General features: G+C 37.4%; 1 protein-coding gene across 3 annotated transcripts in view; it reads right to left on the minus strand.

The window, feature by feature from the left end:
• Positions 1 to 135: 135 nt before the first annotated feature.
• Positions 136 to 12,178, minus strand: part of glsb (glutaminase b) — a 61,886-nt gene continuing 49,843 nt past the window's right edge. The window contains exons 15-18 of one of the 3 annotated variants that reach the window (XM_052147907.1): positions 4,232 to 4,293; positions 2,298 to 2,374; positions 1,777 to 1,840; positions 136 to 1,611 (exon numbers count right to left, since the gene is read on the minus strand). In XM_052147907.1, the coding sequence (XP_052003867.1) occupies positions 1,455 to 1,611; positions 1,777 to 1,840; positions 2,298 to 2,374; positions 4,232 to 4,293 (360 nt within the window). In that variant the 3' untranslated portion in view covers positions 136 to 1,454. Of the gene's footprint in view, positions 1,612 to 1,776; positions 1,841 to 2,297; positions 2,375 to 4,231; positions 4,294 to 9,002; positions 11,831 to 12,178 lie in introns of those variants that run through there. The other 2 variants (XM_052147910.1, XM_052147908.1) reach the window with 2 other exon arrangements.

The raw sequence follows: 12,178 nt of genomic DNA on the forward strand, positions 1-12,178 counted from the left end.
CTGAATACACCATTTTACTTGCTTTTGGCGCCCCCAGCTGGACATTTAACTGAAAACCTGCAACCAAAGGTGCTATACAGCACGCATATTCACATACATTTCACGAGATCAGTCTGAAAAAAAATCTTCTGTGAATTTTTATAATAAAAGGACACTTTTATTTACTTACACAACTTTTACTATTGCACTTCAAAATAAATATTTATATGCCATTGCTATAGTTGCACATGTACACACAACTTTGACATCAGTCAGTCAGATACAATCAGATTGTAGAGATCAGAAAGAAATAAACACCCATCTGCTTCAGTAAGTTTGTATCTAGCTAAACACTGAATAATGTTAGATAATGTAAAGACTCTTTGAATAGTTAACATTCATTGAATTTGCTAATTTATCATCAACTTTTCAATTTCATCCTTCCAACTGCTTCTTTGTTATTCTAAGTGTTTCTCCAACACATTTGAACTGTTTACACACTCTCATCACGTAAATCCACATTTACAGTAATTTAAGACTAAATCTTTTATAAGTTAGAGCACAAACGGTACATGGAGTAATAGATTTATATGTAGAAGAGCTTTTTCTAAACAGAAATTGTAATGTGATCCCTTTGTGATGTTTTCTTTTTTAACTATTTATTATGCTCAAATTGCAAACAGCATCATAAACTATTTCAAAAAGCAGCCAACACTGTAAAGGACAACAAATAATAATACCATCTTTATGTATGTGTGTGTTCTAATGAATGCTTATCAAGACTAGCAGAAATAACATCATGTCTTTGGCAGTGTTTGAACATGTTCAAATATTTAAGTATAATGAAATAAAATATAAATTTTAAATGTGTAACAAAAAATGTGTAACAGTTATAGTTTTTATTCTCTGCCAAGAGTACACGCGAAGTTAACACTACATTATGAAAATAAAATGGCTGTTTAGTCAGCACACGTTCTTGCCATTTTTTATATTTGGTCTATTTTTTCATTTGGACTTCTTTGGCTGTTGCGTTATGTCTTGCACCACGAGCATTGCATTTTTAAGACATGATTTCAGCTTAGAAAAACGAGTCTCGAGATCCCTGCATTTGGTTCCACTCTGTTATGTTCCAGCTTGGTACTTTTAAATGCAAGAATACATTCTGTGTGAACAGCCCCTTTGTCACTACTCAACAAGAATGTAGTCGTTTGCCCTCAGGAAAACAGTGCCATCTCAGTTAAGTGAACAGGTTATGCAACTTTTACAACACTGACATGCAAACATACAATATTAGGTGTGTTTAACTGTTTCTGATTGCACCTTTTCATATTGAGATAATTTCTCACACCCTTTTGAAAATTGAGAACAAGCCAAAGTGTCTCATGAAATAATATAAAAACCACAGGATATAATGCAAACAGCACACTAGTAAGGAAATAATGTTCAAGAAGAGTGTCCTCTAATGGTAGGAATGGTTATGTCTCCAGCATCCCATCCAGGTTTTTTTCAGTGCTCTTTTTGTCTGCAACAGCGTTCACCGGAGGATTGTACTTATTTTTGTACTCCTGCAGAAGTGCAAGAACCTCATGATGACCAAGGTGTTCTGCCTCGTCAATTGGCGTGTTACCCCACCTGGAGGAAAATAATCTTTCATTTATTTTCAGGGATCCCACACATTTTGACCAATGAATTTCCATTAATTTCTTATTACTAAGACTAAGGAAGTGAATATTCATTTTTAATCAAAAGTGAATGAAGCAGACATTGATGCTGGTATGGTTTAGGGTGTTTGCTCACCTGTCCTTGGGAACAGGGTTCACCTTGCAGGCCTCCAGCAAATATCGCACTACCTCAACATGTCCTAGAATCACAGGGAATATAATATTCACAGGCTCTATAATGCAGTAAACATTCAAGCAAGCTGTAGACTGCTTTTAGATAAACTGCAGTGCACAGAAAATGAGTGATGACACTGACAATGCTAACATGCATCATCTGCCTGTCAATCAGTCTAAATGTGTGTCTTATTCCCCAGCAAATGTCAATATATGTTTGACTTAACGCATTTAGTTTAGCTTTCATCATCTGATTTTTGTATTTTGCTTCAAAATCAGAGTTTTAAGCTTAGTTAATTATGTTTATTAACAAAATACACTGTATACAGTAAGTACCAGTATCAGCAGCTTTTGCGAGCAGCATAGAAGATTCTGAAAACAATAGTCTTTGCTTCCCTACTTTTGGCAGGCACCAGCTCCCACTGGTGCCAACATACTTTCAGTGTCAATCTACAGTGACAGTAGTGGAAAAGCATGTTTTACCCTCAGCAGCAGCTACATGCAATGCAGTCCTGGAGTCATAGTCCCTCTGTTCCATGTCAATTGAGGACAATGCAAACCTGCAGTCACATTTAATGAAAATGTTATTGAAATAGAATACAATAAAGTGCTGTGAATTTGTGAATTTGCCCCATTATGTGCATGAGATATACTAAATTGTTTAAAACAATTCAAACAAAATCTAACATAAAACAAAGGCAATCTGAGTAAACACAAAATACAGTTTTTAAATGATAATTTGATTTATTTTTTTTGAAGTAAAACATTTATCCAATATCAACTGAGTCTTTATGAAAAAGTATTTGCCCCTTAGTTACTTAATCCCTAAATGTATGAAACTGCATTCAAAATGGGGTTCAGCTGGACTCAACACACCCAGGCCAAGGTCGAAAGAAATTCTAGAAAATGATGAGGAAAAAGGTGATTGAAATACATCAGTCTGGGAAGGGTTACAAAGCCATTTCAAAGGCTCTGGGACACCAAAGAACCACAGTGAGAGCCATTATCTCCAAATGGAGAAAACTTGGCACAGTAGTGAACCTGCCCAGAAGTGGCCGATCTTCCAAAATTCCCTCAAGAGCATGCACAGTGACGACTCATCCATGAAGTCACAAAAAAGCCAAGTAACTGCAGGACTCTCTCGCATCAATGAAGGTCACCGTACATGACTCCACTATCAAAACTGGCCACAAAGCAAGGCGAAAACCACAGCTAACCAAGAAGACCATTAATTTGACCAAAACACACCTTGATGATCCTCAAAGCTTTTGGGAGAATGTTCTGTGGACTGATGAGTTGAAAGTGGAACTGTTTGGCAAAAATCAAACATAGATTCCACAAGAAGAACACCATACTACGGTCAAGCAGCTTCAGGACTAGGGCGACTTGCAATAATTGAGGAAAACATGAATTCTGCTCTTTACCAGAAAATCCTGAAGGAGAAAGTCCGGTCATCAGTCCGTGAGTTGAAGCGCAAGCACAATTGGATTATGCAATAAGACAATGATCCAAAGAATAGGAGTAAGTCCACCTCTGAATGGCTCAAAATAAGCAAAATTAAAGTTTTGTAGTGGCCTAGTCAAAGTCCTGACTTGAACCCGATTGAGATGCTGTGGCAGAACCTTAAAAGGGCAGTTCATCCTCGGAAAACTGGCTGAACTAAAGCAATTCTGCAAAGAAGATTGGGCCAAAATTCCACCACAGCCTTGTGAAAGACTGATCTCCAGTGTATCCCCTTTTCTCCCAATTTGGAATGCCCAGTTCCCACTACTTAATAGGTCCTCATGGAGGTGCAGTTACTGTCCTCAATTCGGGTGGCAGAGGACAAGTCTCAGTTGCCTCCGCTTCTGAGACTGTCAATCTTATCACGTGGCTCATCGTGCTTGACTCCGCGGAGACTCCGCATGTGGAGGCTCATGCTACACTCTGTGATCCACACACAACTTACCACATGCCCCATTGAGAACAAGAACCACTAATCGTGACCACGAGGAGGTTACCCTATGTGACTCTAACCGCCGTAGCAATGTGAGGGCCAATTTGGTTGCTTAGGAGACATGGCTGGAGTCACTCAGCACACCCTGGATTTGAACTCACGACTCCAGTGGTGGTAGTCAGCTTCAATACTCTCTGAGCTACCCAGGCCCCGGCACAACCAGCTACTAAGTTTAAGGGGGCAGTTAGTATTTCACATGGGTGATATAGGTGTTGGATAACTTTTTTTGTTTCAATAAAAAATATATATATTTTAAAACTGTATTTTGTATTTACTCAGGTTACCTTATGTTATATCTCATTTCAAGTTCTAAAACAATTTAGTATGAAAAATACACAAAAATAAGAAATCAGGAAGGGGCAAATAATTTTTCACAGCAATGTATGTCTAAAAGACTTGCAGAGAATTAACAACTCTGTACCTTCTCAGAGCAGACACATCTCCTGTGTAGGCAGCAAAGAGCAGATTGATGACAGATTTCACCTGGAATGATAGAAAAGAACCTTTGTGGAACAGTAATAAGTTAAGATGGAGAGATGGCAGATAGGTGGTGGCCTCCAAAGTTTCTTCGTTACTTTAGGTCTAAATGGATGGATGTTAATAGAGAAATGGCAAGAGTCAAATATCAAACTGGCAAGTTAATTTTGTTTAATTTTTATTTTACATTTTAACCAACATGTGCTTGTGGGCAGTTAACAACTTTTCCATGGATGTTTTTTTTTAAAAATCATTATAAAGATTTAAGTTTAAAATTATTATGTAGACTGTATAGGGAAATTTTTGTTTTTAAAGTGTTTTTAAATGATGTCACTGATCACTATTTCTGTGTAGTATTTCACCATTTATTATAACCCTATTAAAAGCCTTTACTATGTCATTTAAAATGATCTTGTGATGTGAACATTTTTTTTTTTTAAAGTAGAAATATTGTATGTAGTCTTGCCATTAATACAGGGTCATAAAATATACATGCATAATAGTTCTTTAAAAATTAGCACGATATTGTATGCATGTTTTAGATGGAATATAGTTTACATTTATGCATTTGGCAGACGCTTTTATCCAAAACGACTTACAGTGCACTTATTACAGGGACAATCCCCCCAGAGCAATCTGGAGTTAAGTGCCTTGCTCAAGGACACAATGGTGGTGGCTGTGGGGATCAAACCAGCAACCTTCTGATTACCAGTTGTGTGCTTTAGCCCACTATGCCAACACCACTACCACCTTTATAGTATGTCGCACTGCAGAATATGTCAACTTGCCGAAAATATCTTGTATCATAAATAGCCTGATCTTGAAGAGAATAGCAAGATAAATGCCAGCTAAAGTTATTATTATAACCATTTATGATGTCATGTACCGAGTCAGCTAAAACTTGGAACATTCTTGAAAGGTTATTAAAAAACAAACAAAAAAAAATGGTATTAAGCCAAGCAAGCCATGCAAAGAAAGTCATGCACTTTATTGTAATGCTGACTGCTGTGCTGAGGCAAGTTCTGGTAAGGGACAGAAAGGCATAAGCAATCCCTAAACTCCAAGACAGCAAAAACAGAAACATTGCCCATGTTGTCACAATGCAGTTCACCTTTGTAAATTCTTATGGATTACTTAACTAAACATGAAATTAAGTTTTGTACAAATGGCAAAAAAGAAGATGTAATCACAAACTAGAAAAACAACTGCAAATAAATTCAGAGGTACTGATCAGTATTCAATCAGTATTACAGTGCATAAACATTTGAACTGTAACATTAGATAAAAATGGACAATTTTATATAAAGGTGACATTAACATTAATCCTTAACATTCATGCACAGATGCAAGACCTAGTGCTTTTTCTCACCTGCTCCAACCATTTCTCATTTCAACATTTGGTTGGTACAGATCATCACAGAAATGACAGTGTCTCCTTGAGTGAGTGTTTTAATTATAAACTGTATCAACAAGTACATGTATAACGTCTTAAAAATAATTGGGAAGCACTATTCCTGTCTGTGTGTTATGTGCAGGTTAATTTGAGATAACAAATAAGCTACTACTAGAAATAGAAGGTTCAAGTCACACTTAGCATTATGGCTAGAGAAAGCTTTCCTGGAAGTCTAAAATAGTTTCAGGGTTAGTTTGAAGGTTATATAGGCATTGGAATTTTAATACTGTGGCAGTTTGAAGAGAGATATGAAAGTTTATAGTTTATAGAAGTCTGGCGTATTTTGAATATTTTGGCAATTGAAAGTGAGATTTTACATTTAAAGAGATGCAGTCTTTGTTAGGTGGTTACTAAGGTATTCTGAGTGGTTGTTATAACATTGCTAAAGCTGGCTCTACACTAACAGACTCCAATTGGGTGGGGGGTGTCACACTTAATGACTGTTTTCACTGATCTTGCCCTTCTAGTCAGTGAGCCTGTCACATTTACCAATTAAAAACAGGACGGTGTCACACTTAACGACTGCCTTTGATTTTTCTCAATGCTTCACTGTCACGCCCCATTTTCGCAATCAATATGGATGGTTGCTAGATAGGGTGACCAGACATCCCGTTTAGTTTTATCCCATAATGTCCTAAACATTTCTTAAAAAAGGAGTCACAGACGGAGCCTAGTAAAGTGAGGTGTGAGATTTGTGGAGCTCGCTTTTACATCGCCCATGGAGGCCACACCGACATCATGCAGCATGTTCATACAAAAAAGCATGTGGATGCTGCTAAAAGTAAGTGTGCCACACCAAGTGTTAGCGATTTATTTTTTTTTTATGAAGCAAATTTCAGAATCTGTCAAGGTGCATGCAAGTGAAGGACTTTTTACTCATCATTTTGTTGTGCATCGCCATTGTTTACAGTCGGCTGACTGCACTGTGAAACTGATCAAGAAATTGTATGATCCGAAATCAGCCCGCACCAAATCTGAAGCTGTCATATGCAACGTACTCGCTTTTGTGCAGCTGGACTATCAGAAATTACTACAGCATGGCAACACACATTTCCTCTCTCTTGGTCCAGCTCTTGAAAGAATACTACACATTTTCAATGGTCTGCGTGCATACTTTCTTTCTCAAGACAAATGCCCAAAGATGCTAAGGGACATTTCAGCGATCCTTGCCCTAAACTTTGGATTGGCTTTGCACTCAAGCAAACAGACACATTTAACTGTGCACTGGAGACAGTAGAGTATCAGCCACAAGTGGCTTTGCACATTCATGACCTGAGAAAAGTCTTGCAGGCAAGGCTGTAGGAATCATTCATACCCTCTGTCATTAAAAAGCAGTTTGATGGCCTGGCTGAAGCTGGTGACATGCGAGTGGATGATTTCTTTTGAGCAGTGAGAAACTTTTCAGCATCGGTGGAGTACCTCCAAAATTGGAGCCGCTCATTGGAGAACACAGAAAAACTTGAGTGGGCCCTATACTGAGAGACATCCAAGAGTGGAAAGACATTCAGAGCAGCCTTGAACTCTTCTACTCCAGAATCCCGCTCTCAGTTTGATTGACGAAACTACGCTCTTTGATGAGTGGGCTTGCACAAAAATCATTGTCACTCGTCGCATCACTGGTGGAACATGAACAAGACGGCCATGTCTGAGAGATGGACAGATGTTTTTCGTGAGCTCGAGCGCAAGACCATCAAATTCGGAGTCTTAGCCAAGGTTGTGGAGTTTGTTTTATGCCTGCCTGGGACATCTGCATCTGTGGAGCGTGTGTTCTCATAAATGAACGCAGCATGGACACCAGATGAATCTCGACTCAGTGTAACAGTCATGAAGGCAATGCTTTTCATACTTCTTAATTTTGGACTGCTCTGCATTTTACGATAAACTCTTTGAAAGTCAAGCGCACACTGAGAAAAATTGCTGCCAGCGAAAAGTATAAGGTGACAACAGTTACAGATGTGCATTCACCCTAAGATACATCAATTACATTTTTGCTGGGAGGGGGCTGTCCTGTTTTCCACAAGCAGAAATCTGGTCAACCTATTGCTAGACTGTTGCAAGATTGACAGAGAGAGATAGACCAAACGGTCGGTCGGTCGTACGATAGATCAATAGTTTGGTTTGTGGAGTTAGTCTTTAGTTTTTGGATCAAGGTACATTGTGCTAAACATCATGTGGACCACATAGCGTGAGAGATGCATCCATATTGAGTGAATGTTTATGTTCACTGTTAAAGGAATATTCTGTGTTCAATACAAGTTAAACTCAATTGACAGCATTTTTGGCATAATATTTAACACAAAAATGTATTTTGACTCAACCCTCCTTTTCTTTAAAATAAGTAAAAATCTGGGTTACAGGGAGGCACTTACAACGAAAGTAAATGGGGCCAATATTTTAACATTAAAATACTCACTGTCAAGTATAGACACTAGACATAAACAATATGTGTGTAAACATGATTTAAGTATGATAAAATCACTTACTAAACTTTTCTGTGTAAAGTTATAGCCAATTTTACAACTTTGTTGCTATGACGATGTAATGTCAACCCTAAAATTACTTTAAAAATGACAATTTAAACAACTTTACAGCTCAAATAATACATGAGTTTTAACTGAATAATTAATGTAAGTGCTTTTATAAAATTATAAGCTTCACATTTCTGCTTTTTAACCCTCCAAAAACTGGCCCCATTCATTTCCATTGCAAGCACCTTGCTGTAACCTCAATTTCTAATTGTTTTAAAGAAAAGGAGAGATGAGTCGAAACAAATTTTTGTGGTAATCAACATTGTCACAAATGCTATCGATTGAACTTAACTTGTATTGAACCCGAAATGATCCTTTAAGAGGCAGATTCATGCCAAAGCATATCAATTATAATATTTATCTTATAATCATTAATTTGCAATTCAACTGTATCTCATTAATACATTATTTTAATTTAGCCAGAGCTGTAATGCTGAATGGTAGCTCTTTTAATAAAATAATTAGAATTCAAATGAGAATAATCTTCAAATTTCTTGTGATATTTTTGTGGGAGTCACTATAAACTTTTGGTTTTCATTCAGGTTGAGGCCAAACACCAACTAACTGCATCTCACAAGACTTTTTAAGCCACTTCGAGACAAACAATGACAGAAAATGAACAATGTATGATAAATGAGCATGCAGATATTTTTGTTAGTTTGTTACTGTTTCATCTGTATCTGTAGAAAAACAAAGGAAAAAAAGAATCATTTCAGGTCACAGTGGAATGGGATTAAATACATTTATTAATGAAACACAAAAATGGATGAACAGGAAAGCAGGACTTTTACATAAACAAAAAAGAAAAAACATGAGAAGATAAACAGAATGAATTCAAAACTGTGGGAGAGATACATTACAAATGAAATCAGATGATGACAAATTGTGATGTGTTGGAAAAATAGACTGCATTTCTATTACACTGGAAACTTTACACTGTAGTGTAAGCAAGTGTTTGAACATCGGAATTCTGCTGTGATACTGTTAAAACTGTAAGCACATGTGAATCACATCAGCTCAATAGCAAGACTGATAACACTGTAACAGCACAAAAACATGTTATAATACACGAAAATGACAAAAAACATGAACCTAGGCAAAACAAAACCCATATTAGATTCCTGTCTTAGCATAAATATTCAAGCTTGTATTTAATATATTATGAGAATTTGAATTAATATATATATAATTCATACAGAATGAATATATAATAAAAAATGTGGGTTTTCAGAACAAACATAAAATCATAAATATACAAAACTGTCTGATGAGGGCAGTATCTTTCCACTCATTAAAAAAATCTAATCAAAGTGTTATCTGATATGAACCCGAAATCTTGAACCATCAATAAGGTGCATAAACTTTGACAGTAATTCCAGCAATATAATCTGAAAATATGTAGAGATAGACATCCAAGTGAGGGCAGACACAAGATCGGAGTGTTTGTAAAGTTATTGATTTCACCTTATAAAAGACCGCAAAGATCAAGTGACAGCAGGTTTAAACTGGCTGCTGAGCAGTACTAACAGAGCTCTGTGATACAAAAACATGGCAGAAGTTTTCTCAGAACAATTCATTAGGAACATATTGTAACTAATCTGTAAATGAACAACTAAACCTGACCAAAAGCTAATTAGTAACAGCATGATACATTAATTTACAAATGTATGTGTTTTAACCTTGCTTAGGACTGCTAGGTTGCATTTAAATCACATTATGTTCTAAGGGCTAGTGTTGAAATTGTAGAATTGAACACTGTAATGTTAAGGTGAGAATTAAGTCCCTGACATCTGGCAAAAAACTCAATCCTCCCAATTCAGCACCAACTACGATACCCGTTTTAGAGAATTGGTTGGGTCCATCAATGTGATTTTATGTTTGTCTTGCCATAAAATTATGATGACACTGATATTATTGTACGCTCAATGAGTAAATCAATTGTTGTCTCTGTAAAAAATATTTTTTAAACATTCCTGCATAAATTGTTGCATTGAATTTAATGAGACAATTTATGTAAAAATGGTATTACAAACAATTTACACAAGTTTGGTTTTCTCGAGGCCCTATGTGTGGTGAGATGTATGACCAAACATTTAATCGTAGTGCAAAAGACAAGCACCTGCAGTCTGTTTAGCAGCCAGTCTGACCGTACCAGTCCTTGACTTTCACCAATAACACTTGATTGTCTATGAATGAATATACAGAATAAATTGTACTGCCTGCCTACTGCACTGAATATAAATGTGTTGTCTGATGTAATTAATAAATCCCAGACAACTAAAAGAGAACCAAGCTGTCCCAGACACAAGCTACAACCACATCCTCTACTGTACTCAATCATACCCTGCTGAAGATTCAAGCTCAAGCTGGTAGCTGTGTTTTAAGAAAGTGGTAGCTGGTTTCAAGCTGGTCTACGTTGGTCATTGCAGGTCAAATCTAGTTATTAGCTAGTTAAAGCTGGTAGATGATCCTAGACCAGCAACAAACTAGCTACGAGTTGGTCAGGTTGGTACAGTACATGATTGGAACATGATGGCTGGTCAACCAGCCAATAACCAGTGTGGATCAGCTAACGACAAGCTTGGAGTAACTAAAGATCATTATGGACCAGCTGGATCAACTAACCACCAGCTTTGACCAGCTAATGACCAAAGGACCAGCTTGGGCCAGCTAACAACCAGTTTAGACCAACTGATGACCAGTTTGGACCAGCTTTCGGCCAGTTTGGAACAGCTAACCACCAGCATGGACCAGCAAATGACTAGCTTGGACCAGCCAATGACCAGTGTGGACTAGCTAACTACAAGCTTGGAGCAGCAAATTACCAGTTTGGACCAACTAACAATCAGTTTGGACCAGTTAACGACCAGCTTGGACCAGCTAATGACCACAGGACCAACTTTGACTACCTAACAACCAATTTGTACCAACTAATGACCAGCTTGGACCAGACAACGGCCAGTGTGGCGCAGTTAATGACCAGTTTTTGATGAGCTAATGACTACCTTGGACCAGCTAATGACCAGGTTGGACCAACTAATGACCATCTTGGACCAGCAAATGCCCAGTTTGAACCAGCTAATGAACAGCTTGAACTATCTTACAACCAGCTTGGACTAGCAAATGACCAGTTTGTGCAAGCTAACGACTAGCATGAAACAGCTAATGACCAGTTTGGACTAGCTAATAACCAGTTCAGACCAGCTACCACGTTCCAAAACACAGCTATTAACGTAAGATAAATTTTCCAGTAGGGTGTTTACCAAGAGAGAGGGAAAGATACAGTGACTCAAGAGAAGAACCACATACATGTGACCAAAATTATAATCCATTGAGGTTCTTTGAATATAAATAACTGTTGATAATTTACATAAATATATCACGTCAAAACAGATGAGTCTGGTCCATCTTAGTTGTGATCTCCGATATTCTCCATCCTATAGACTACAGTGGTGGAGCTGTCCTCATTGCACTCTGTAGCAGACACTTTTGTCCATACAGTGTCTTTGAGAGCAAGCTCTTTCTGAAGGCTCTCATAATCCATGGGTCCAAAGGTGTACTGCTGTGTTGAGCAACACGGAGAACATATTAGTTTTGTGGGCTTTTAGGAAAAGGCTGCTGTTAGTGTGTGTGTTGATGTCTAGATGACTCACATTGTTCAATTAATAGACTTAAGATTTTGAAGTCAACAAAAACAAACATAGAGAGAACCCCCTATTCACAATGCACACAAATTTAAAAACAAAATCTTACTATAGAAACAATTGTCTCCTAAAACATTAATCACACACGCCTCATTTAGGTTGCAAAAGACTCATTGATGTCATGATTATTACTAATAGCTAAACGACCCACACGGAAACAATGCGTGCAGAACTCCGTTACAGTTCTGATTTCCGCAGAACTACAA

Source organism: Xyrauchen texanus, chromosome 18 (assembly GCF_025860055.1).
Source record: "Xyrauchen texanus isolate HMW12.3.18 chromosome 18, RBS_HiC_50CHRs, whole genome shotgun sequence".
NCBI lineage: Eukaryota > Metazoa > Chordata > Actinopteri > Cypriniformes > Catostomidae > Xyrauchen > Xyrauchen texanus.